The sequence below is a fragment of the Phodopus roborovskii genome, unplaced genomic scaffold (assembly GCF_943737965.1).
Source record: "Phodopus roborovskii unplaced genomic scaffold, PHOROB, whole genome shotgun sequence".
Classification (NCBI taxonomy): domain Eukaryota; kingdom Metazoa; phylum Chordata; class Mammalia; order Rodentia; family Cricetidae; genus Phodopus; species Phodopus roborovskii.
Genome location: NW_026126517.1, coordinates 49,608,365 through 49,630,768, shown reverse-complemented (window position 1 = coordinate 49,630,768; position 22,404 = coordinate 49,608,365). Strand labels below are relative to the sequence as shown.

Genomic DNA, 22,404 nt, shown 5'->3' with positions numbered 1-22,404 from the left:
CAGGGCAGTCAGGAAGTAATCAACGATTAGTGCCTCCTCGCCAAGTGCAACTTAACCTACATTTAAGACTGTCAAGATCCTAGCTGGATTTCTCCACCCACTGGGCCCTGTAATAATCATTTCTCCCAGGACACAGGAAACACTCTTCCATTTTTGGATATAGCCAGTGTGCCTCTGGTAGTTGTGCTTCAGCTCAAAGTTTCTTTTGTTTGTTTTTGTTTTTTATGTTTGTTATGATATTGGTTGCTTTTTTAAATTAGTTTTTAAGTTTTGACAGTTTCTCACTTGTGTAAAATATAATGTTTTCATATGTCCCATTATCTCATTGCCCTCCCATTTCCACTGACCCAGTTCTTCCTATTCTAGCCCCCAACTCCTGCCCTCAAATGTATGTGCACAGGCACTCTCTCTCTCTCTCTCTCTCTCTCTCTCTCTCTCTCTCCCTCTCTCTCTCATGGCATTCTTATGCTAAAATTCACAGCTGCCATGTGCTCATGATTGTAACAACCATATGAAATCCAGAAGACAGCATTTCTGAGTACTCTCCCTCTCCTTATATTCCTGCTTACAGCCCTGTTACTCCATCTTCCAAACTGTCCCCTGGACCTAAGAATAGATAATACAGACATCACATTTTGTACTGATAATAAATCAGTGACTCTGAAGCCATCCAAGATGCTTTTGTTTTTGAGACACATTCTCACTTTGTACAAGGACTTCCTTGATGGAGGTTCCTATGTATCTCAGCCTGGCTTCATACAATGATTCTCCTGCCTCATCCTTCCATGTTCTGGAATAACAGGCATAGTCCACCATGGCCATATTCCACATTGTATCTCCTCTGGATTGTTTGGGTCAAGTTCACTCACTTCTGCCTTCTTTGAACTTTTGCTGTTCAACTTATGAGGTTTTTTTTTTTTATTAGTGAGTATGTTCTTCCGCTCATATATTCATTCATTTAACTGATATGTATTGGGGAAATATGATGTGGCAAGTGATATGAATGCTTAAAGCTAAACAGACATGCCCTTTGCTTGTCAGCAGTTAATAGTCAGATTGAAAAGAAAGATACATAGGCAAGCTATTTCATGTAAATGGTTATTATGAGGCTCTTTTAATGGAGATATATTCAAGGTACTGTAGGAGCTCAGAGGGCAAAGTGCCAAAATACAAGGCTAACCAGACTGAAGCTAAACTTTTTAAGGTCTAAGATACATGGGTATTTTATAGATAGTCACAAGAGATGTGGTAGGAAAGGCAAGGGGTAGGAATTGGAGGAGGTGGGGAAGAGAAGCTTAGAAAAACTCACAACACTGAATCAAAAATACAGTGATCAGCAAACTGCTGTCCTTTGAATACTGTTGGGGCAATATGTTCCAAACACCAACTGGATGATTTCAGTAGAAGGACTTCCATAGGTTAAATGTATTGGTTTTGGATAACGTTTGTGTTTGAAAGAAGATAAAATTTAATGTTAGGAAGATACACTAGAGTTTTGTGCCCCTAGGAGAACATCTGACATCAACACCTGGATGGAGGAAGCATTCGGGGTTCAATCTGTGGTCATTTGCCTCTGTTTCTAGGCTTGTAGTGAGGCATGACATGGTGGAGGTGGGAGCTAATGGAGGAGGAAGGTGGTCATATCCTGACTGAGGAAATGATACTCAGAGGGAGCCAGAGTACCACAAAGTCATAAAAACTCTGTTCCCCACTGACCTGCTTCCTCATACCAAGCCCTCCTTCCCATTATTCCACCATGCAATTATGCAAGTTGTGTTTATCAATTGATTAAACCATGTGTTGGGTCTGAGCCCTCAGAGCATTGAACTACGGAGGTATAGACAAATATAAGGCTATAGCAACCATGTCATTCTCTGTGTGCGAAGTACGGAGCAAGGTGGTTTCTCTGGACAGTTATAGATACATGTTGTTGGGTTGTGTCTAGTGGGACAGGGCTTCTATTTGGAGAGTACTTCTTCTAAATATTCTCATCCATAATGACAATTTGGAACTAGCAACGAAGGTCATACAGACCGAATGTGAGAACATTAGGCACATTCACAGAATCACTGCTTTTGTCCCAGCAAAACACAGACATCCATGTGTGGGCTTAGTAAATGATATTTTAGACTTAGGAAAATGGTAGAACAGTTCATTCTACCAGAACTCATTGAAAATGATTCATTTACCCAAGTATAGCTTAAATTTCCAGTCTTTTCTTTATAAGGAGACATCACAGGTATGCATAATAAAGTTTCTTTTTAACACACTTAATTCAGGAGTCAACTGATCAGTACCATTTATTAATAGAAAATGAATCCGGCTTGTAATTGTGAATGAGTCAAAAATTGTCTCAGGGAAGAGTACCTGCGTTCTCAAGGTGGGAGTCCTGTAAGGCTTGTGTAGTAGTCCTGTAAGGCTTGGGTGAGAGTCCTGTAAGGCTTGGGTGAGAGCCCTGTAAGGCTTGGGTAGGAGTCCTGTAAGGCTTGGGTAGGAGTCCTGTAAGGCTTGGGTAGGAGTCCTGTAAGGCTTGGGTGAGAGCCCTGTAAGGCTTGGGTAGGAGTCCTGTAAGGCTTGGGTAGGAGTCCTGTAAGGCCGTTCCTCTGCTTTCCTCAGTGGCATACCCTTTCCCTTGAGAAGCTTGGCCACAGAGCCTGACTGAAGTAAGACTGGCAGATTTCCAAGTGGAGGGAGACAGAAGACTCAGTAGACTTCAAAAACTACATGAAGATTATGACATATCCATTAGTGAATTATATAGGCTGTTTTTCTACCCAAATACATTCCTCAAAACCAGCAAAAGCTTTGTTGTTACTGCTATTTTGGGATATATTTCAATGATAAAATATCCCACAAATCTTTTGAGTGTCTATCACATACAAGTTAGTGTGTCATGCAGCCAGTGACTCTGAAAACAAACTTTTTGTTCCCCTTGTCTGAGAAAGAATCTGTCATGAACAAGTCATGGCTGTCTGTCACTCATACTTCAATCAACAAATTGCAGGAAGAACTGTGCCCCTTAGTTTATTCATCACCTGTATGCTTGTTCCACCTGGGGTACAATTTTATTTGGTGCCTTTCAAACTCATCTCTGGTGATATTCCTAATAAATCCCAAGTATGAGTTTTCAGCCATATGCCAGCAGGCTATACCAACTTAAGCTGACTCTGCTTTTTCAAGCCATGGACTTTTACATTTTGCTTTTAGCATTTCTAGTTTTAAAGCTATTTTACTGTTCTTTTTATTGTTTTACATTGCTTAATCTAACAACCTTAAAATGTATTTCAACTCATGAGAGTCCATTTGATGTCTACAATAATCTCTTAGCTTTCACTCATCCTTGGAAATATTTATTTTGATTATTTTAATCTTTGTTTAAGGGATGCCCAATCATTGAATCCCTACAAGAACTATTACATAAAACTTCTTCCTGCATGGAAAAGGTCTTACCAAACCTGGATCATATAAATGTTGTGAATTCAGAGAGTCTGGGGTAGAATGAGTATACTTAGATCCTTATTGTAATGTTAGTAAATGTGAGTTTAGAAAAAGAAATACAGTAGGAATGGCATAACAACAATGTTTAAATTGTCATTTTATCAACACCTAAAAGTAGTCTATTACCTTCTGTCACCATTTCAATTGCAATAAGTAATTTAGAAAAGGACATCATGATTCATACCGAGTGCATTTTTGTTTAAACACAGAGAACCACATGCCTCTTCTACAGTTTTTCAAACTTCACATATCACAGATACCTTGGGAAATGTTGGAAATGAGATGAATGGGTACTCACCATAGCGTTCCTTTCTTTTCAGACACACCATGAAATTAGGTGGACATGAGACAGCCATGAAGCTCCCCTTCCAGAAAGAAATGCCTTTCACAAGTGGAGGTGCTTGGCAAGTGGATTCCATAGAACCTTGACTTCCCAGTGGGTCATCATCTGCCTTTTAGGCTCCTTCTAGCGGTTGATGGCTCCTCTGGGCACCTCTGGACAGTGATGTTGGCCTTGACTTTACAGACTACCATCCCAGTGCCTTGTTCACATCCTTGGATTAGAAAAGCTCACACTCATTGCTCTCCATGGTGGCCAGTCTCTTCAAGAGCCTGATTTTCGCTTATCTACATAAGCTTTGCAAAGGAATGTTTACAAAGAAATTGGGAAATACAACCAAAAAGAAAGAGAATCGTCCACATAAAAATGATCAAGATTTCCCTACTGCTGACCACACTAAACCCCCAAAATTGTCCAATGCCCTGAAAAGCACTGTAAAAAAGATTGCAAAGTGCTCATCTGCTCGTAACCTCTCTGTAGAAGACGACGAAGGGCACAAAGACTTCTCCCTGTCGCCCACATTCAGTTACCGAGTTGCTATTGCCAATGGCCTGCAGACAGCTGTGACCAACAGTGATGAGGATCTGCTGCAGGAGCTGTCTTCCATTGAGAGCTCCTACTCTGAATCCTTCAATGAGCTAAGGAGCAGTACGGAAAACCAGGGCCAGTCAACACACAACATGCCTGTCAGACGTAACAGAAAGAGCTCGAGCAGCTTAGCGCCCTCCGAAGGCAGCTCAGATGGGGAGCGCACCCTCCACACCTTAAAACTGGGTGCTTTAAGGAAACTGAGGAAATGGAAGAAGAGCCAAGAGTGTGTTTCCTCAGACTCAGAGTTGAGCACCGTGAAGAAAACCTGGGGCATAAGAAGCAAATCTTTAGATAGAACTGCCCGGAACCCAAAGGCAAATGTCTTGGAGCCAGGGTTCAGCTCCTCTGGCTGCATTAGCCAAACCCATGATGTCATGGAAATGATCTTTAAAGAGCTTCAGGGAATAAGTCAGATTGAAACGGAACTTTCCGAACTCCGAGGGCACGTGAATGCTCTCAAGTACTCTATTGATGAGATCTCCAGTAGTGTGGAGGTTGTCCAGAGTGAGATTGAGCAGTTGCGAACAGGCTTTGTCCAGGCTCGGAGGGAAACTAGAGACATCCACGATTACATTAAACACTTGGGCCACATGGGGAGTAAGGTAAGCCTGAGATTTTTAAATGTGCCCGAAGAAAGACTTGAATACGTTGAAAGCGTGGTGTACCAAATTCTTGCAGATAAAATGGGTTTCTCAGATGTACCAAATGCTATTAAAATCGAATTTGCCCAGAGGATAGGACAGCAAAGGGATTGCCCAAATGCAAAACCTCGACCCATCCTAGTGTACTTTGAAACCCCTCAGCAGAGGGATTCTGTCTTAAAGAAATCATATAAGCTCAAGGGCACAGGCATCGGCATTTCCACAGATATTCTGACATACGACATCAGAGAACGCAAAGAGAAAGGGGGGTTACCTTCTTCTCAGACTTATGAAAGCATGGACATGAAGCTATCCATGCCAGAGCCCAAAGCCAAGAAGAACAGTTGGCTGTCGCCCAATGACAGTGACAGAGAGCTGGAGTCTGACGTCAGCAGAAGCAGCTTTGCAGACTCTACAGCAAAAGGAAACACTTCTAAGTCCAGCTCAAGGTCACACAGTGCTCGTGCTAAGAACAAAGCCGCTAACAACAGAAAGTCACATAAGTCAGACTACGATACACGGCCCTCACAACTGCCGGCATCAAATAGCCCGGAAAAGCAAACAGCCCAGTACATGGAGGCCACACCACTCTGGCACTCGCAGAGTGATTTTTTCACTCCTAAACTTAGTCGTTCTGAATCCAACTTTTCCAAGTTGTGTCAGTCTTATTCAGAGGATTTTTCTGAAAGCCAGTTTTTCTGTAGAACTAATGGGAGCTCCCTCCTTTCCTCTTCCGACCGGGAACTTTGGCAGAGGAAGCAGGAGGGCATGTCTGCCTTGTACCACAGTCCGCAGGACCAGGGCTTGGAAGGGAGTATTCCCGTAGTGCAGGGGCAGAGTGAAATTGAGAACACTGAAACAGTGGACAGTGGGATGAGTAACAGCATGGTGTGTGCATCTGGTGACCGAAGCAATTACAGTGGTTCCCAGTTGTCACTGCATGAGGATTTGTCTCCATGGAAGGAGTGGGATCAAACAGAGCAAGTGGCTGACATTGGTTTGGATTCATCCACTCAAGAACCTTTTGACTATGACACCAACAGTTTGTCTGACCAACAGCTGGATGTCTTCAGCAAAGACCTAGATGACCTGGGAAAGTGCCACAGTGACCTGCAAGATGACTCTGAAAGCTGTGATTTAACCCAGGATGATAACTCCTCTCCATGCCCCGGATTGGATAATGAACCACAAGGCCAATGGGTTGGCCCATATGATTCCTACCAGGAAACCAATTCTAATGAGCTGTACCCCAACCAAAGCCAGCCATCTATGATGTATCGAAGTCAAAGTGAATTGCAAAGTGATGATTCTGAGGGTGCCCCGCCCAAATCCTGGCATAGTCGGTTAAGCATTGACCTTTCTGATAAGACCTTCAAGTTCCCCAGATTTGGCTCTACACTTCAGAGGGCGAAGTCAGCCCTGGAAGTGGTGTGGAACAAGAGCACACAGAGTCTCAGTGGATGTGAGGACAGTGGCTCTTCCTTAATGGGGAGATTTCGGACACTCTCTCAATCCACTGCAAATGAGTCAACTACCACCCTTGACTCTGATATCTACACAGAACCCTATTACTACAAAGCTGAGGAAGAGGAGGATTATAGTGAGCCAGTGGCTGACAGTGAGACAGACTACGTTGAAGTGATGGAACAAGTCCTAGCTAAGCTAGAAAACAGGACTAGTGTCACTGAAGTAGATGAACACATAAAAGACTATGAGCACCCTTCATATGAAACTCCTTATGAGACCCCACAAGATGAGGGCTATGATGGGCAGGCAGACGACATCATTAGTGAAGGAGAACTGGAAACATTAAATGAACCCACAGTTGAAATGGAAGTAGCAGAAGATGAAAACCAAAACCTCCCCATAGAGCCACTGGAAGCCATGAAGCCAAAGAGAATCCGACCCTCCTTCAAAGAAGCAGCTCTAAGGGCCTATAAGAAGCAGATGGCAGAGCTGGAAGAGAAGATTCTGGCTGGAGGTACTCGAGCTTAATTGCTAAGTTATGTGCTAACTATGTTTCAACACTTATTGGTACTGTTGTGTAGGATGGTCTAGGTTTTCCTGGGAGAAGGAATTTACCTAGAGTGAATTTGTGTGTAGGTGTCTTGAGAAGAATTTCATATGTTTAGGTAGATCTCTCAACAAGGTGAGATTTAAAAAGAATGTGGGAAATAGATGTCAGGCAGTTCATATTGAAATGAGCCCAATTCTAACCCTATGGATCAAGGTTCTTGTGCTAGCTGCAGGATTCATTGGCAGGGAGAAGGGTACAGGTTCTTAATCATGCAGCCTGACACCCATGCTCTGATTCCACTACGCTCACAGGGATGAGGAGAAAGTAGTATTTCATTTTAAAATTTTAGAGAAACTGTAGAGTTATAGTTTGGAGCTTGGTGGTTGGAAAAGCTGGGTCTGGACAGTGAATCTCAGCCAGGCCTGTGGATGACTGCCAACTTCCCTTATGCAGACCAAATAAGCTGAAAAAAAATGCAGTAGAGCCAGGAGCCCAGGACACGCTGAGCAGACAGAAGTCCTTTGTGTTGGCAAAAGGAGTGAGAGGGTAGTTTCCTCAGGAGTGGGTTAGAGGTTGCTTCTCTGTATTGAAAATGAGAAGAACTGATCTATTTTTCTTAATTTCCCAGGGGAACAATTTGGGATGTGGGATTTAGTAGCTATGGATAGATTTGAGTTCATTGATTTACTTATTAACTAAACCTTCTTTGTACTCACCTCAATTATTTACATCTTATTTTATTTGCATGCCTATAATATATTGAGATAGAATTTTAAAATCTCATTTTAAAGCAATTTTGATACTTTCATGTGTCCTCAGATTACAATGCTGACATCCTTCACTAAAATATTTGTTCTCTATAGTATTTTCTAAAGGCTTATGTAGATATGACTAAGTATTAATCTGCTATCCCAAATTCTATTGTAGAATAATGTGTATAGTTAGTAACTTATTGTGGCTTCCTTGCCATCAAAAACTCCTAACTCCCACTTTCATACTGAAAGGGCAGGGTGCTGAGTCAGCAATAATCTTATCAAATGATACAAGACCTAGGACAATTAGCTCTCTCTCCTCCTGAACTCTTACCCATAGGAAACAACTCAACCTGTGTACTTAAGGGAGAGAAGTCTGGGGGAGGGGTACTTGGGTATAGTGACTTTGTAATGGTTTAAAATAAAGACCTTTGGATTTGACAATGCAGAACAGTCTAATGTTGTTGTTATGTAAATATAATTATATTACAATAATAATATCCCCATCAAAGTAAGGCTTGGTCGACGTCCTCATCAGTGACATTTAGCTGGCAGGTTTTATAGGTAGAATCTGTAAATTGGACTTTATTTTTGTTTACTGTGGATTAGACTTTTTACTTAAAGACTAAACTGGTGTGTGTGTGTGTGTGTGTGTGTGTGTGTGTGTGTGTGTGTGTATGCTTAATGTAATATAATGGATATCTGCTTGCAGTCAACAAGTTAAAGATCTCAGCTTGAAATATGAGGCAACATAAATATGGCAAGTCCTTATATTTCAGAAGAAAAATGGATCTTTAATTTTAAAAGTAGAGTTATTTTAGTTTCTATTTATCAGCGACTTTCATGCATATATGTCTGTGTACCAACACTGTGTCTGGTGTCCTCAGGGGCCAGATGGGAGCATTGCCCCCCCTGGAACTGGATTCACATGGGGAGATTTGCAACAGCAGCCAGTGCTCCTTTCAGAAACAAACTGACTTATATAAACAGGGAATATTATTTAACTTTCTGAAGGGATAGCTTTCCATTTTTTTTACAGCATGGGTGGGCCTTTTGGTTATAATTTATTAAGTGATGCAAGACCCAAGAATGCCACAGGATACAACTTATATAACTCATCTTAACAAAAGCAGGCAGGGCTTGATATAGCCCCTTGCCAGAGCAATAAACTACCATGTGAGAAGTTCAGGGTTCCCCTTTGAGTACTTAGAAAAGAAATCAAATACAGAGAAAGACAGTAAAACAGTGGTAAGCAGGAGCGGGGGCTGTGGAGGAGGGAGTAAGATACACGAAGGAGAGGAAACAAATGCAGACACATGGGATGAGCCAAGTCCGGGATCCAATGGCATAGTGATGACTAGAATGGGTTATAATTATTGTTTCCCAGATTTTTATTCTTGACACACACCAAGGGATGGCCATGTGAGGTAATGAATATGTTAATTTGTTTCACCATAATCATCTTACTATCTACACCTATCTCATTATGTCTTAGGAATATATATATAACAAATTTATATAAAAATCAATTTAAAATGAAAATTCCACACTAGCAGGACTCTACAAATAAGACTGCTATGATAATGACCCCTCTACCCCATCATCAGTGGTACTTTCAGAAAACACATTGATGTGCCAATAATAAGTACAAAAGAAAGGTGAAATGGATACCTTTCAGCAAGCCCTGCCAAGATATGCCACTAAGTAAACTCACCAAGGCAACAGAGTTAGTGCAAGAGGTTTATTGGGGGAGGCTGAAAGAGTGAAAGGCCATTTTGGAATGGGGGACATGAGAGAGACTGGCGGGCAGATAGACAGACAGAGAACAGGGAAGAGACAAGAGGAAGAAGAGAGGATCAAGAGAGGTAAGAGAGCGAGCTGTGCCTGGCAGGCACTTTGAGCGGGTGCACGTGTGGCATAGTTGAGGGTGGAAAGGCAACAGGTGGTGATGTAACTTAACAGCTTTGGCCACAGAGGCAGGCTGCTGCCACAGGGAAAGCTAACAGTGCCTCCATCACCAACAGGAGAATTCAGAATCATTGAAAGTTGTGCCATGTACTGTAGGCAAATGTGCAGAGAACTCAGAACCCTCTACAATCTTGTCTTATTGTCATCCTAGGAGTCAGTTTTGAATAGCATCTGATGGGACTCATCATACTATAGGAAATCAGCACACTCTTCCTTAAGATCCACTCTGGTTCTGAAAGGCACCAGCTTGACTCCCCGGGAGGCTGCAGTAGCCTAGATTTCAAAGGGCAGCTCAGCTCCACTTGGCAGTGACTGGGCATTTTCCTCATCCTGTGCTCCCAATATGCTTCTGAGGGAAGGGCAGCCAGAGAAGGACTTTTCCAGGCCCTTCCTGCTCCGGGCACCCAACAAGGTGCCCATGGCCATCTGTTCACTCAGCCTTGGGCATGTGCCCACAGGCTTGCTCTCCATGGCCGCTCTGTAGTCATTGGGCAGAGCTCTGTCTTGTATTACAAACCTAGCCAGAAAGATCTTGCTGGAAATCTCTGAGGGATGTAGAACCCCAAACATAGTATTACAGAATTACATGTTCAGACACTTGAATGGTTTCAACTTTTATCTTTAGTGCCTAGAGGATGAGAAGCCATTAATGACTGTGGCTACTTGGTGATGATATTGTTTAAAAAAAAAAAAAAAAGCTCCACCCCATCAGGATTACAATAATGTAAGATGTCTTAGACTCTGTATGGCCAAAAAACTGGCCCCATGGGATCTAAATCTTCCCTGTCCTTGGGCCCTGATGGATGGTATCATTTGCATAGCTGGCTCAAACTCAGTGTCTCACTATGAATGCTTTGATTTCTATCTCCAGCTCAGGACTAACCACTAACCAGAGTTCACTCTATCTCCTTTAAATTTCTCTCTGTCTGTGGTCCTATAGTCCACCTTGTACTTGTACATGCTTCTTGTTTCACTTCCTAACCCTAATCCAGATTCTCACAAACTTTACAAAGAAAGTCCACGAGTTAGGTGTTGGCTTCATGCTTACATGAAAAAGAAAGAAAAGTAAATTACAAGCACAATCTTCAAAGTAGGCTCACTCCAAACCTCTACAGTAGTCAAAAGCTAAGGCTAAAGTCATGCTTTTATGAATGGTTTGTGATGAAAGCTTATCACCCATGTTACTGTATATGTGTATGTATGTATGAAAGTATAGAGAAGCAACAGGTTTGCTCCTTAAAATTGTGTGAAAATTGAAAAGCTTAGAAATTAGAGTTGGCTTGGTTGGATTCAGTTCCCAGTACACACGTGGCAACTCACAACTCCCTGTAACTTCAGTTCCAGAGAATCTTATACCCTCTTCTTGCTTCTTCAGACACTGCATGCACACAGTACACACATATATACTCAGGCATGCCACATATGCATAAAATAATAGTTTTAAATAAGAATTATCTATTAAAAACACTGAGAAATATTTCATTAGATATCACTCAGTACATAGTTTTGTCTAAAAGTACCTCCTATTCTTTCCAACTTATAGCTATTATCTGGAAACTCAAAGAAGTGTCTAGTCTCTCACCCTCTCTCCCCCAACATATACCTGCATCTCTCCCTGTTCTCTCTTCCATTCTTTGAATCTTCCTCCAAACCAAGCATATTGATCTTAGTAACAGTAGAAGCCAACTAAATCCAGGTATGAAATGTATAATGAATTTTGGCCTAGAACCACTTGCTCTTAATTCTAGAATTATCTATAATATAATTATCCTTTCAAAATTTCTAGTTAACAGTACTGCATATATTTATGGAGTCCATCATGTTATTTTGATCTAGGCACAGCAGTCAAGCTAATTAGCATATCCTACATCCTATTGATTTATCATTTCTGTTAGAAGAATATTAAAAATATATTCCTTTAACAGTCTCTAATGCCACACTGTTACTGTGGCCACTTTCCAACATCACATTCCTGAAGCATCCTATCCTTTGTGCAACATCCGGTCTCTGTCCTTCCTCCTCCTTGGTCCCTTCAGCATATGACAACAAGCTTTATGCTCTCTGTCTCTATGAGATGGACGTTCATCGATTTCAAATACATGGAATAACACAGCTCTCATTTTTCTGCACCTGTATAGTGACCCCAATATCTACTCATCTTGCCAACATTGACTGAATTTGATTTTCATAGTAATTACTTATGGTTCAATTCTATAGATTAGCCTAGTGTATTTCTTTCAATATGTTCTTTGATTTTTAAACTACTCTGTCTGTCTCTCTCCCTTTCTCTCTCCCTCTCTCTCTCTCCCCCTCCCTCTCTCCCTCCCCCCTCTCTCTCTGTGTGTAGGAGTTTCAGTGTAGTTGAGTGCATATATGCTTGTGTATGTGCAGGCTACAGACTGGTGGACAGGTGTCCTCTATTATTTTTTGCCTGTTCCTCTTCAGGGCAGGCTGTCTTACTGAACTGGAGCTAACTGTATCAGCTACATTTGTTGGCCAGTAAGTCACTAAGATTTGCCCATCTCCACTTCTCAGTGCTGGGATTATAGGAACACACTACTGACATAGCATCTCCATGGGTGGTGGAGATCCAAACTCCGGTCGTCATGCTTACATAACAAATACTTTATCCAATGATTGACTTCTCCAGCCACCTAGGACAAATGTCTGTTAAAGAAAATAGTTATGTATGGCATGGAAACTTGTTCTATGCCCCATTCATCAGGTCTGTTTCTTTGTCTTGTTTTGTTTTGTTTTCCTGGCTCTTAGCTAATCTAAGGGAGCCCTCATGTCTCCATAGGTAGATAACAATAGGACCCAAAGACAGCATGAGCAATGATATTCCCTCTCTGGCTGCAACTGTTTTCTCTTCCTTCATCTTATCTCTCAGTACTTTCTTACCTAGACTCGGCATTATCCCCATCTCCATGCCATGCCCTCTCCCAATCTGCCACTTCTTTGTAGTAGAGACACACACAAATATGCAAAATTGTCAAAATGTCAGTTTTTTGTACTATTTTAAACATGGTCCAAGAAAGCAGAGAGGCCCATGGTACTAGCAAAGCATTTCTCCCCACTGCCTCCCTAACCAGACTTCATCATTTCTTCCAATGATCCACAGTAGCCAGCACTGAGACAGCCATATATGGTGGATAAGGGCACAGTGCCAGCAGTTGCCCTACAAGTTGTATGATTGTTGGCAAGTTGTTTAACATTTGTGCAACTCAGGCTCCTTATTTTAAATTCCGATAAGTCATCCTTTCTATGAAAGAAAGAAAATAAGTATTTAACAGGGAGATAAGCTTTCACTCCAACAGTAAATTAGTGGCAGAAGCCAGCCTACCTTAGAGGCATGATGACTTCTATTTCAAATCATAAACTGTTTCTGAGAAATATGAGGCAGAAGCCAAATGCTCTGATTATCTTCCAGTGCAATTCTCCTATAAGCTAAAATAATGGCCCAGAATACATTTGGAAAAATGATCAATTATATGATGACTTCTGGTATTTCAGTTTCAGAACAGCTCAGTGTTCAGGCAGCTTTGTGGAACTGGACTGGGCCTAATAGCTGTATTTCTTAATGCTTTCATAGAACACAGGAGCACACGACTGTCTGAACCATCAGGTGGGTAATGTCTTTGGGTAAGGGCAATGGCAACAAAGATAATCAAACAAAGTGAAGCATTATTCAATGAGTCCCCAGGAGTGTGTTGAACTCTGGGTAGGTAGATGGGAAAACACAAGATAAAAGAATATGCATCCCAAGCTAGGGAGATGGTCCAGTCAGTAAAGAGCTTGCTGCACAAACATGTGAGTTTGAGTTTGATTTCCTAACACTCATCTAATATCTGGAGGTGGTGGTATGCACCTATAAGCTCAAAACTAGAGAGGCAGAGATAAGTGGATGCTTCTTAGGTCTTGGTTGGCAGCCAGTCTACCTGAATCAGCAAGCTTCCTGTGCAGTGAGAGGTCCTGTGTCAAAAAATAAGGTGGAAATTGAGAAGACACCTGACATTGGCCTCTAGCCTTCACACGTACACACCCGTGCATATACGCATTTGAACACATGCGCATGCCCACACACAAACTTATGCTCACAATGCATTATGAGTTCTTTACTTGATACAATCAGACTCCAAATGAAGGCTACTCAAAATCATTTCCTGGGCTTCCTATTATGAAAAACAAATGGCTCTTCAAACTGTAATTTAACTGTCTACAAAAGTCACTGATCACCACCAAGTTGAATGTATAGTGTGTGTCTATGTCTGTGTTTGTGTGTGTGACATTGTGGTTAGAAATAAAAGAAAAACTACAGAAAAAAATCATTAACTAACTGGATGCCTAATGATATGACCATTTACTTATTGCTGTTTAATCATTAGCTATTACCAACAATAAGGTTGTAACAGAAAGTCATAAAATCACTCACTGCAACAGTGTCAAGCATTTAGAATTTTACCACCCAACTCTGCATGTCAGCTCAGGAGGTGCTGAAGATGTCTCCAGAACCCCAAGAGACCCTCCTCAGCCCTTCTCTAATTGCAACCACAGCTGCAGTGTACCATAGCCCGCAATCATGCTCCACCTAGCCCTTCACTCAGGTAGGCACCTGCATCCTTTCAGAATTCTGTTCAGTTTCTCCCATGTCAGACAACTTCCTTTGCACTATTCATTCAGCAAAGGTCATCAGATTGTGCACAGCTTCAACTCCCCACCTTTCAGAGTAGTCAGGGGAGCCCAGGGAGTCATGCCCAGGCCAGCCCCACTGTCTGCGAAGCCATCTCAAGAGCACTACTCACCTGCCTCTTCCTCATGCTCTGTACCCCAAATCCCCACATCTCTTCACCCCTTATCCCTGTTCCCAGAGACTATAGACATACACAAAATGCTAATTAATAATCATGCTCGTGTCTTGTTTCTGTCTTTGCTGTAAAATAAAACCAACAAGACTACTATTGTCCTCCTTTTGCTGATATGAAAGCAGACCCTTAGGCTATGAAGCTGAGTGTAGCCTACCTGGTGATCGTACCTGAAGGGGAGCCACAGTGCAAATATCTCCCCCTGTTGTGGTTTTTGCACAACCTCTCATGAATGTAACTAAAATGTATAAAACTAATTGCAATCTGGGTCAAAGTGGATTTAAAGATGATATAAGGCAGGAAGGTCTGTTGAATTAGAAATTATTAGTGGACCTAGAGAGATGGTCCAGCAGGGATCTGGAGAGAAAGAGATGGATCAGCTGTTGATGAAGAACACTTACTACTTTTGTAGAGCATCCCAGGACCTGTACGTTGAAGCTTAAACCACCTGTTAGTCCATGGGATCTTCCGACCTCTATAGGCACTGCATACATGTGATGCACAGACACTTATAACCAAAACATTCATACACATAAAATAAATATGATAAATACATTAATAGTGGTAACAGTAGTGAGAAAAATTCCCATTTGTTTATATCAAAAGCACTAGGGCAAAAGGAGTGGATGTAAATGGGACTTCTAGCATCTTCTTACCCTTGTTCTTAGTCTCTTTCATTGCTAAGAATAAAAAGTCCTTGAGTCTGTTTAGTCTATAAGGAGCAGAACTTAGTTTCTTGAGGTCTCAAAAGTTTGGCATGTACAGGAAAGGTGCCAGAATATTCCAGTGCATGGGGAGGACTGTGTTCTATTTGCACAATTGGATGCATCCAACAGATGAGGGAATACTCAGTTCTCACATGGCAAAAGGGCAGGATAAGGGAGGATAAAGAGCTACAAGAGATGTGCTCCCTGTATGTGCCTGTATTAATAACAACCCAGCTCTTCAGATAGTTTGGGCAAGTGGTTTTCCTTGATGTTTCTGGAGATAAGAGTAGTAATACATTGAAACTTTGATTTTTTAAATTTAAAATTATCCATGATTCAATCATGTATATTATGTAGTTATCATAGTCACATTATGATCAAACCCAGTTGCTATTCAAAAGCAATTGTATGTAATAATTGAACTTTTATGTGAGTTTTATGTGAGCTGTAACACAGGGCTGACTCCTGTTTAATAAGATAATTCAGCTCTCTCTATCTTCTGGGATGTTCACAAGAATTATTTACTTTTCTCTTGGCTAAGACTTGAATGTATGTGTCATAAAGGTTGATAGTGACTCTAGTAGTAAAAAATGCATCTACCTCCCAGTTCAGGGTCATGTTGTTGCTACATCCTGAGTGTTATTGTCTTACCATGAGTGTAATTGTTCTTCTATAACTTAATTCTACCATTTGTTTTTCTTTCTCTGTCATGGTTCAGTTTTAGTACAAATAATTTAGAAGAAAGCACAGTTTGTATGGAAGGCAATCATGTTCGTGTCAAGAAAAATTCAAGTCAATTGATAATAAGGTACTCTGTTTGTTACAGGGCCAACCAGGGATGCTGGGATGGTCAACTCTCAAAGGAGGTGTTCCCACATTCTTGATGTTCTCCTTGCAAGGAGGAACACTAATTCATATGTGGTGTGTGGGTAACTATTAGGGAACTATTTGTTCTTCATAAATTAATTAGTATACTCCTTATCTCAGAAGACTACTGTAAAGGGCAGAAACTGGCAGCAAGGGGTTACATGTGCATTCAGTGTTGGCTGACTTCAGGTCAGGGGTTAGTAGGGTGCATGGATCTTCTAAATCATTTATATCAACACTGTCATTTGGCAATTGAGGGGCTACAGGATGAACATTACACAGGTCTTTGTACTAGACAATTTACTAGCAAAGGTCTTCTGGGCAGGGAGGTGGGGACTGGAGTGATCAATCAGCAATTATGAGCTTTTGCTGCTCTTACAGAGGACATGAGTTTGATTCTCAGCACCCACACTGGGTGGCTCAAAATCTCTTGTAATTCCAGCTCCAAGGAATAAGATACCTCTGGCTTCCTGTTTTTGTTGGGATTTTACCCATGGGATGAACACCATAACCAAAAGCAACCGGGGGATGAAAGGGTGTATTTGTTTTATGTGTTCCAGGTCACAGTCCATCACTAAGTCACAGTAGCAATTTTGAGGCAGGAACTGAAGCAGAAGCTGTAGAAAAATACTGTTTAGTATTTTTCTCATATTCACCTACCTCTCATCCACCTACCACCAGAGCCACCTGTTCAGGGACACACACACACACACACACACACACACACATTGAAAAAATAATTTTTAAAAGAATCTTTAAAAATGAAAGGATAAATGGCACAAAATAGCATTCTTTTTTGTATTTTATTTTATGTACGTTGGTGTTTAACCTGCATGTATGTCTGTGTGAGGATGCTATATAAGTTACAGAAAGGTGTGAGCTGCCATGTGGGTGCTGGGGATTGAACCCATGTCCTGTGGAAGAACAGCCAGTGCTCTTACCCACTGATCCATCTCTCCAGCCCCCCAAAATAACATTCTTAAAGACAGCATAGAAGCAATGGACAATAGAGCATGCTGTCTCAGAATCCAGTTTCTAATCTGAGGAAAGAAGCACAAGTTCAAAATATTTGCTGTTTTTCTGCTTACCTACATTGGCTTGCAAACATGAACAATACAAAAATTAAGGACTAAGGTTAAAACCTTTTTGCTAAAGGTTGGTAAGTCACCATGGCCAGCTGATGGGACTGTAATTCTCCAGGCTGTCTTCCAACTTTCTCCCATTATCTTGCACTTTGTAGCTGGGTGGGTCTTAATTGACAAGAGATACAGTTATGAAGCCTGGCTGCATACTGGCCTCAGCTAGGTGGGGGCTTCTGTGTAAATGTCCTGAGTTGTGAGGATTCAGATCTTGGGGAACAGAGAATGCGTGTGGTTGGTAGGCTCTCTGGGGTTTCTGTCACCTGGTAGGCAAAATGGAGACCCTCCAGTCTATCCCACTCCTCCTGCTTCCCAAATAAGAAAAGCCCAAACCCAGAGATATCCTATTCCCAGGCTCCTGTTGCCTTTATCTAAGAACACACAAGGAGGGAGGTTACAAACCTTAAGAAATAGATCCCAACCCAAACTTCATGACACATTTGCCTGATCACTCAGTTGAATACAAAACACTTGTATGCCCCTCCGGTCTTTATTTTCTCTGTGTTCAGAACAGCATGCAAATACAGTGACCATTCTAGTGTGACCCTCTTTGTTTGCTGTGGAATCTCATCAAAAGGTCCTGGAATTCAATTGAACTCTCCTGGCAGAGTGGGAAAGATACAGAGAATAATTGAAACAGTGCCAACAACTCCTTGCCAATCCATTCACCGAGCTTTTGCTCCACAGAATACCTGTCTGGCTTGCTCTCTGCTCCTATGGACTGACTTTTGCTTACTGATGGCATTGTCCAGGCTCCTGTGCCAGCAGGCTTCCAGTCACTTTGCAGGTGGTTCTCTGTCAGAGTGGGGAGGGCAGGGTACCTTTCCTTGTTCCCTGTTTCACTGTGGTTGCTGTACCTTTAACTCTTTCCATCAGCTACCATAGTAGCTTGTCCTGGGCCCACAGAAATTTTTTTTCTTTGTCCTTAAGTGCTAGGCATAATGGCTATTACTGGGTCAAGTTTCTGGACCTCACCTTACATTTTTGGTTTCTTTCTTTTTTTTTTTTTTCAAGATGGGGTTTCTTTGTATAGCCCCAGCTGTCCTAGAACTTTCTCTGTAAACCAGGCTGGCCTTGAACTCACAGAGATCCACCTGCCTCTGACTCCCAAGTGCTGGGTGCCACCACCACCCAGCTTGTTTTTGGTTTCTTGATGCAACTCACACTTCTGCAATTTGCCTCCTTCTTAAGGAAACCCATTTGAACTATTTGTTTTAATTCTATTTCATTTGAGCATCTAGATTACAGCAAGGATGTTATTGTTTATTTCAGTAATTCTAAACTCTCTAGGTTTTTTTTAAGTGCCAACATCTCCTTGAGTCAAAGAAATGACTGACCCTTAAAAATACAATGGTACAAAATTCCATTCTTTGTGTCACTTAGTTTTCATTGCATATTATCATAAATCTAGTCAATCTGACATAGAACTGGATATGCACATTTGTTATTTAAAACTATATGTGATGTAGTTTTTGAGCAATTTAAGAGATTCTCTAATGTAATTTGACTGCACAGGCTTTTCCCCCCAAAGAAACTGACTTCAGAAACTTTTTTATGCCTATATTTCTCACAAAAGATTTTAAAGTTAGGAGGGAGACTGTAGATCAGGGAGAACAAACAGAAAAAAAAAAAAACTCAATTGATCTAGTTCCTGTGATGTGAAATTTGCTGTAACCCGGGAGTCTGAAACTTTTCATCATGACTACTTCAAAAAGCCCCCAAAGAATATAAATTGTCTTAAGAACAATGCAACAGTAATTGCCAGTTCTAACTGGAAATACCTTGACTTGCAGGCATGTATGCATTCAGCTCTTCCTTACTATGGGATCCTGGGAAATGCAGATCATGCACAAACTCCCCAAAGAGCACTTGCTTAAAGTGCATAATGGGACTGAGAAGACAGCTCAGTTAAGTAGTTGCCTTGAAAGCATGATGAATTGAGTTCAAGACCTACAACCCACATTAAGGGGTCAGCATGACCCTCTCTTTCCTGCATCATTCCCAACCAGACTATTCCACACCTGTTACCACATCCACTATACTGGCCTAGTCTGGCCATTCCTACCTTTGTTGTAACCAACCTCTAGGCTTCTGCCAGGACCTTCCCATCATACACACCAGCTCCCTCCCACACAACATCCAACCTCTCTACCCAGCCAGGTCTACCCCCACACTCCAAACTTGGACCCAGATGCGCACCCAGTTCACCAGCCCAGCTCCCTCAATTTACCTTATTCTACCTAAGCTATTTCCAACCTGCCCAAATATCTTCATTTATGCTTCAACATTCTCAATCCATATCAGACACAACCAACAAAAGAAGTTCACATGCACAAATAGTATCACAAAAATACAAACAAAAGTTCGTTCGAGGCATTATTTCACTTGAAAACCTATGAGTCCTGTAGAAATGTTTGCCAGGGAGAATTACCTAGATGAACCACGGAACACAGAATGTTTTGTTTTATTATTCTCACATATATTACATCCCAAAAGTAGTTTCCCTTCTTACCTCTCCCTTTCTTCCCCCTGGTCTTTTCCAATACCAGGCACATACCAACATGTCAAGACTGGATGGGGTCACCCAATAAGATGGAAAAGGGTCCCATATGCAGGCAAAAGAGTCGGAGACAGCCCCTGTTCCCACTGTTAGGAGTCTCACAAGAGCACCAGCTGTAATATATATACAGTGAAACTACCTAAGTCAGACCCCTATAGGTTTCTTGATCTCTGCAAGACCCCATGAGTCCTGCTCAATTGATTCTGTGGGTTGTGTTCTCATGGTGTCCCTGTCCCTTCTAGTTCCTTCGATCCTTTTTCCTCCTCCTCTGTAGGACTCCTTGAACTCTGCCTATTGTTTGGCTGTGGGACTCTGTATCTATTCCAATCAGTTGCTGGATAAAGTTTCTCTGGTCTCTTTAGTGATGATTCTGTTAGGCTCCAGTTCCAGAATACTCATGTTTAAAAGAAAAACCACAAACTTCAGCAAAGAATACAAGGAATTTAAAGAAAACACAATGAACAAGGAATTAAGAAGAGAAAGAATTTAAGGAGAATTAAATGCCCGAGTGATGCCAAAGAAAACAAAGTCATAACACTAATGGAAAGAATGAAGACAATTCAGGAGTCGAAAATAGAATTCAGTAAATTGACAGAAACACTAATGAAGATTCAAGCCAAAATGAAAATGGAATTAAAATACCCAGTAACCAAATCAGAAAATTCAAAAGAAAGCCTTACAACTGAAATTTACAACTAGAATGAATCAAGCAGAAGATATAGACTAATAAGTCAAAGTTAAGGTAGAGGATTTAGCAAAATAAGAAAAAATTAAAAGTTTTTTTAAAAACACAAGAAAGGAACACATAGGAAATATAGATCACCATAAGAAGTGTAAAACTTTGAATTATAGGCACAGATGAGAGAGAATTCACAAATCAGTGACATAGACCAGATATTCAACAAGATCATAGGAGAAAACATCCTCAAACAAACACACCTATGCAAATAAAGAACAGAGAACATCAAATAGACAAAACCAGAAAATAAAATCCCCACAATATATCATACTTAAAATACTAAGTATACAGAATGAAGAGAGTATATTGAAAGCTGCAAGAGTAAAAACAGAAGTTACATATAAAGGAAAATTCATCAGAATAACATCTGACATCTCTGTGGAAATTTTCAAAGACAGAAGGGGCTGGAGCAATGCATTTCAAGCCCTAGAAGAACATCATGACCAGCTTAGCTATTATACCCTGCAGAATGATCTACCACAATAAAAGGAAAAAGAAAAACTTCCCATAACCTGAACAGCCTTAAAAATTATATACACCATTGCAAATTTAAAGAAAATACAGGAAGCAATATAATGGGCCAAAGAGAGGAATGAGTGTAATTGCCAAGAGAGTATGGAAAAAAATACAAACCCACAATTTCTAAAACACAAACAAATGAACTAAATGAAAACAGAGCCCAGCCAAACCTCCAAAATACAGTGAAAACAGTCCTATGAGGGAAATTTATAGTTCTAAGTACATACATTAAAAAAAAATAAGAAGAAGAAAGAGCACAAATAAATAACTTAATGATGCAGATCAGCAATTTGGAAATGCTAGAACAATCTAAATCCAAAACCCCATCAACAGTAATTAGTAATAAAAAGTATAACTGGAGATTCATTGTCTTGGCTGGCCCTGCCACCCTTCAACCCCAAATGAACACAGGGACACTGTATTAAGTATAAAGCTGTTGGCCAATGGATAGAGCTTCTTATTGGCTAGCTCTGTCTTAATTATTAACCCATTTCTATTAATCTAAGTATTTCCACATGATCTTATTTTACCAGAGAAGGATCTGAACCTGTTACCTCTTGGTGGCCTACATTGTGACTCTTCTGGTAGGCTCCCTTTGCCTACCTCTCCCAGAATTCTCCTTGTCTCCTAGTTCCACTTATCTTCCTGCCTTATTGGCCAACAGTGTATTATTTGTCAGCCAATAAGAAAAACATATATACAGAAGGACACCACCATCATCAAAGTCAGAGCAGAAATTAATAAAATAGAAACAAAGATAACAATAGAAAGAATCAACAAATCTAGAGGCAGTTCTTTGAGAACATGAACAATACTCTTGGCCCAATTAATCAGAATAAAAAAGAGAGGACCCAAATGAACAGAATCAGAAATGAACAGAGAAGTATTACAACAGACACAGAGCAAATTCATAATATTATAAAAACTGTACTTCCATAAGCTGGAGTACATGAAAGAACTGGATGGATTTCTAGTTTCAATCAAACCATGATTAGCAAATCAAGAACTCAGCAATCTAAACAGACCCATAACTAATGAGATGATTGAATTAGTAAAAAAAAGCCTCCCGGCTTACAAAAAATTCTCTCAAAGTCTACATTCAATTCTCCAACAGCAGAAACAGAAGCAGCACTCACTCCCAAACTCTTTCTATGAAGCCAATATCAAGTTAGTGCCCAAACCCATTAACGATACAACAACAAAA

At 40.9% G+C, this 22,404-nt stretch overlaps 1 protein-coding gene across 1 annotated transcript in view; it reads left to right on the top strand.

Annotated features, from left to right (window-relative positions):
- The first annotated feature begins 3,991 nt into the window (after nt 1–3,991).
- Nucleotides 3,992–22,404, top strand: part of Unc13c (unc-13 homolog C) — a 400,087-nt gene continuing 381,674 nt past the window's right edge. Inside the window, exon 1 of the mRNA XM_051197944.1 lies at nt 3,992–7,051. Within this exon, the coding sequence (XP_051053901.1) occupies nt 4,087–7,051 (2,965 nt within the window). The 5' untranslated portion in view covers nt 3,992–4,086. The remainder of the gene's footprint in view (nt 7,052–22,404) is intronic.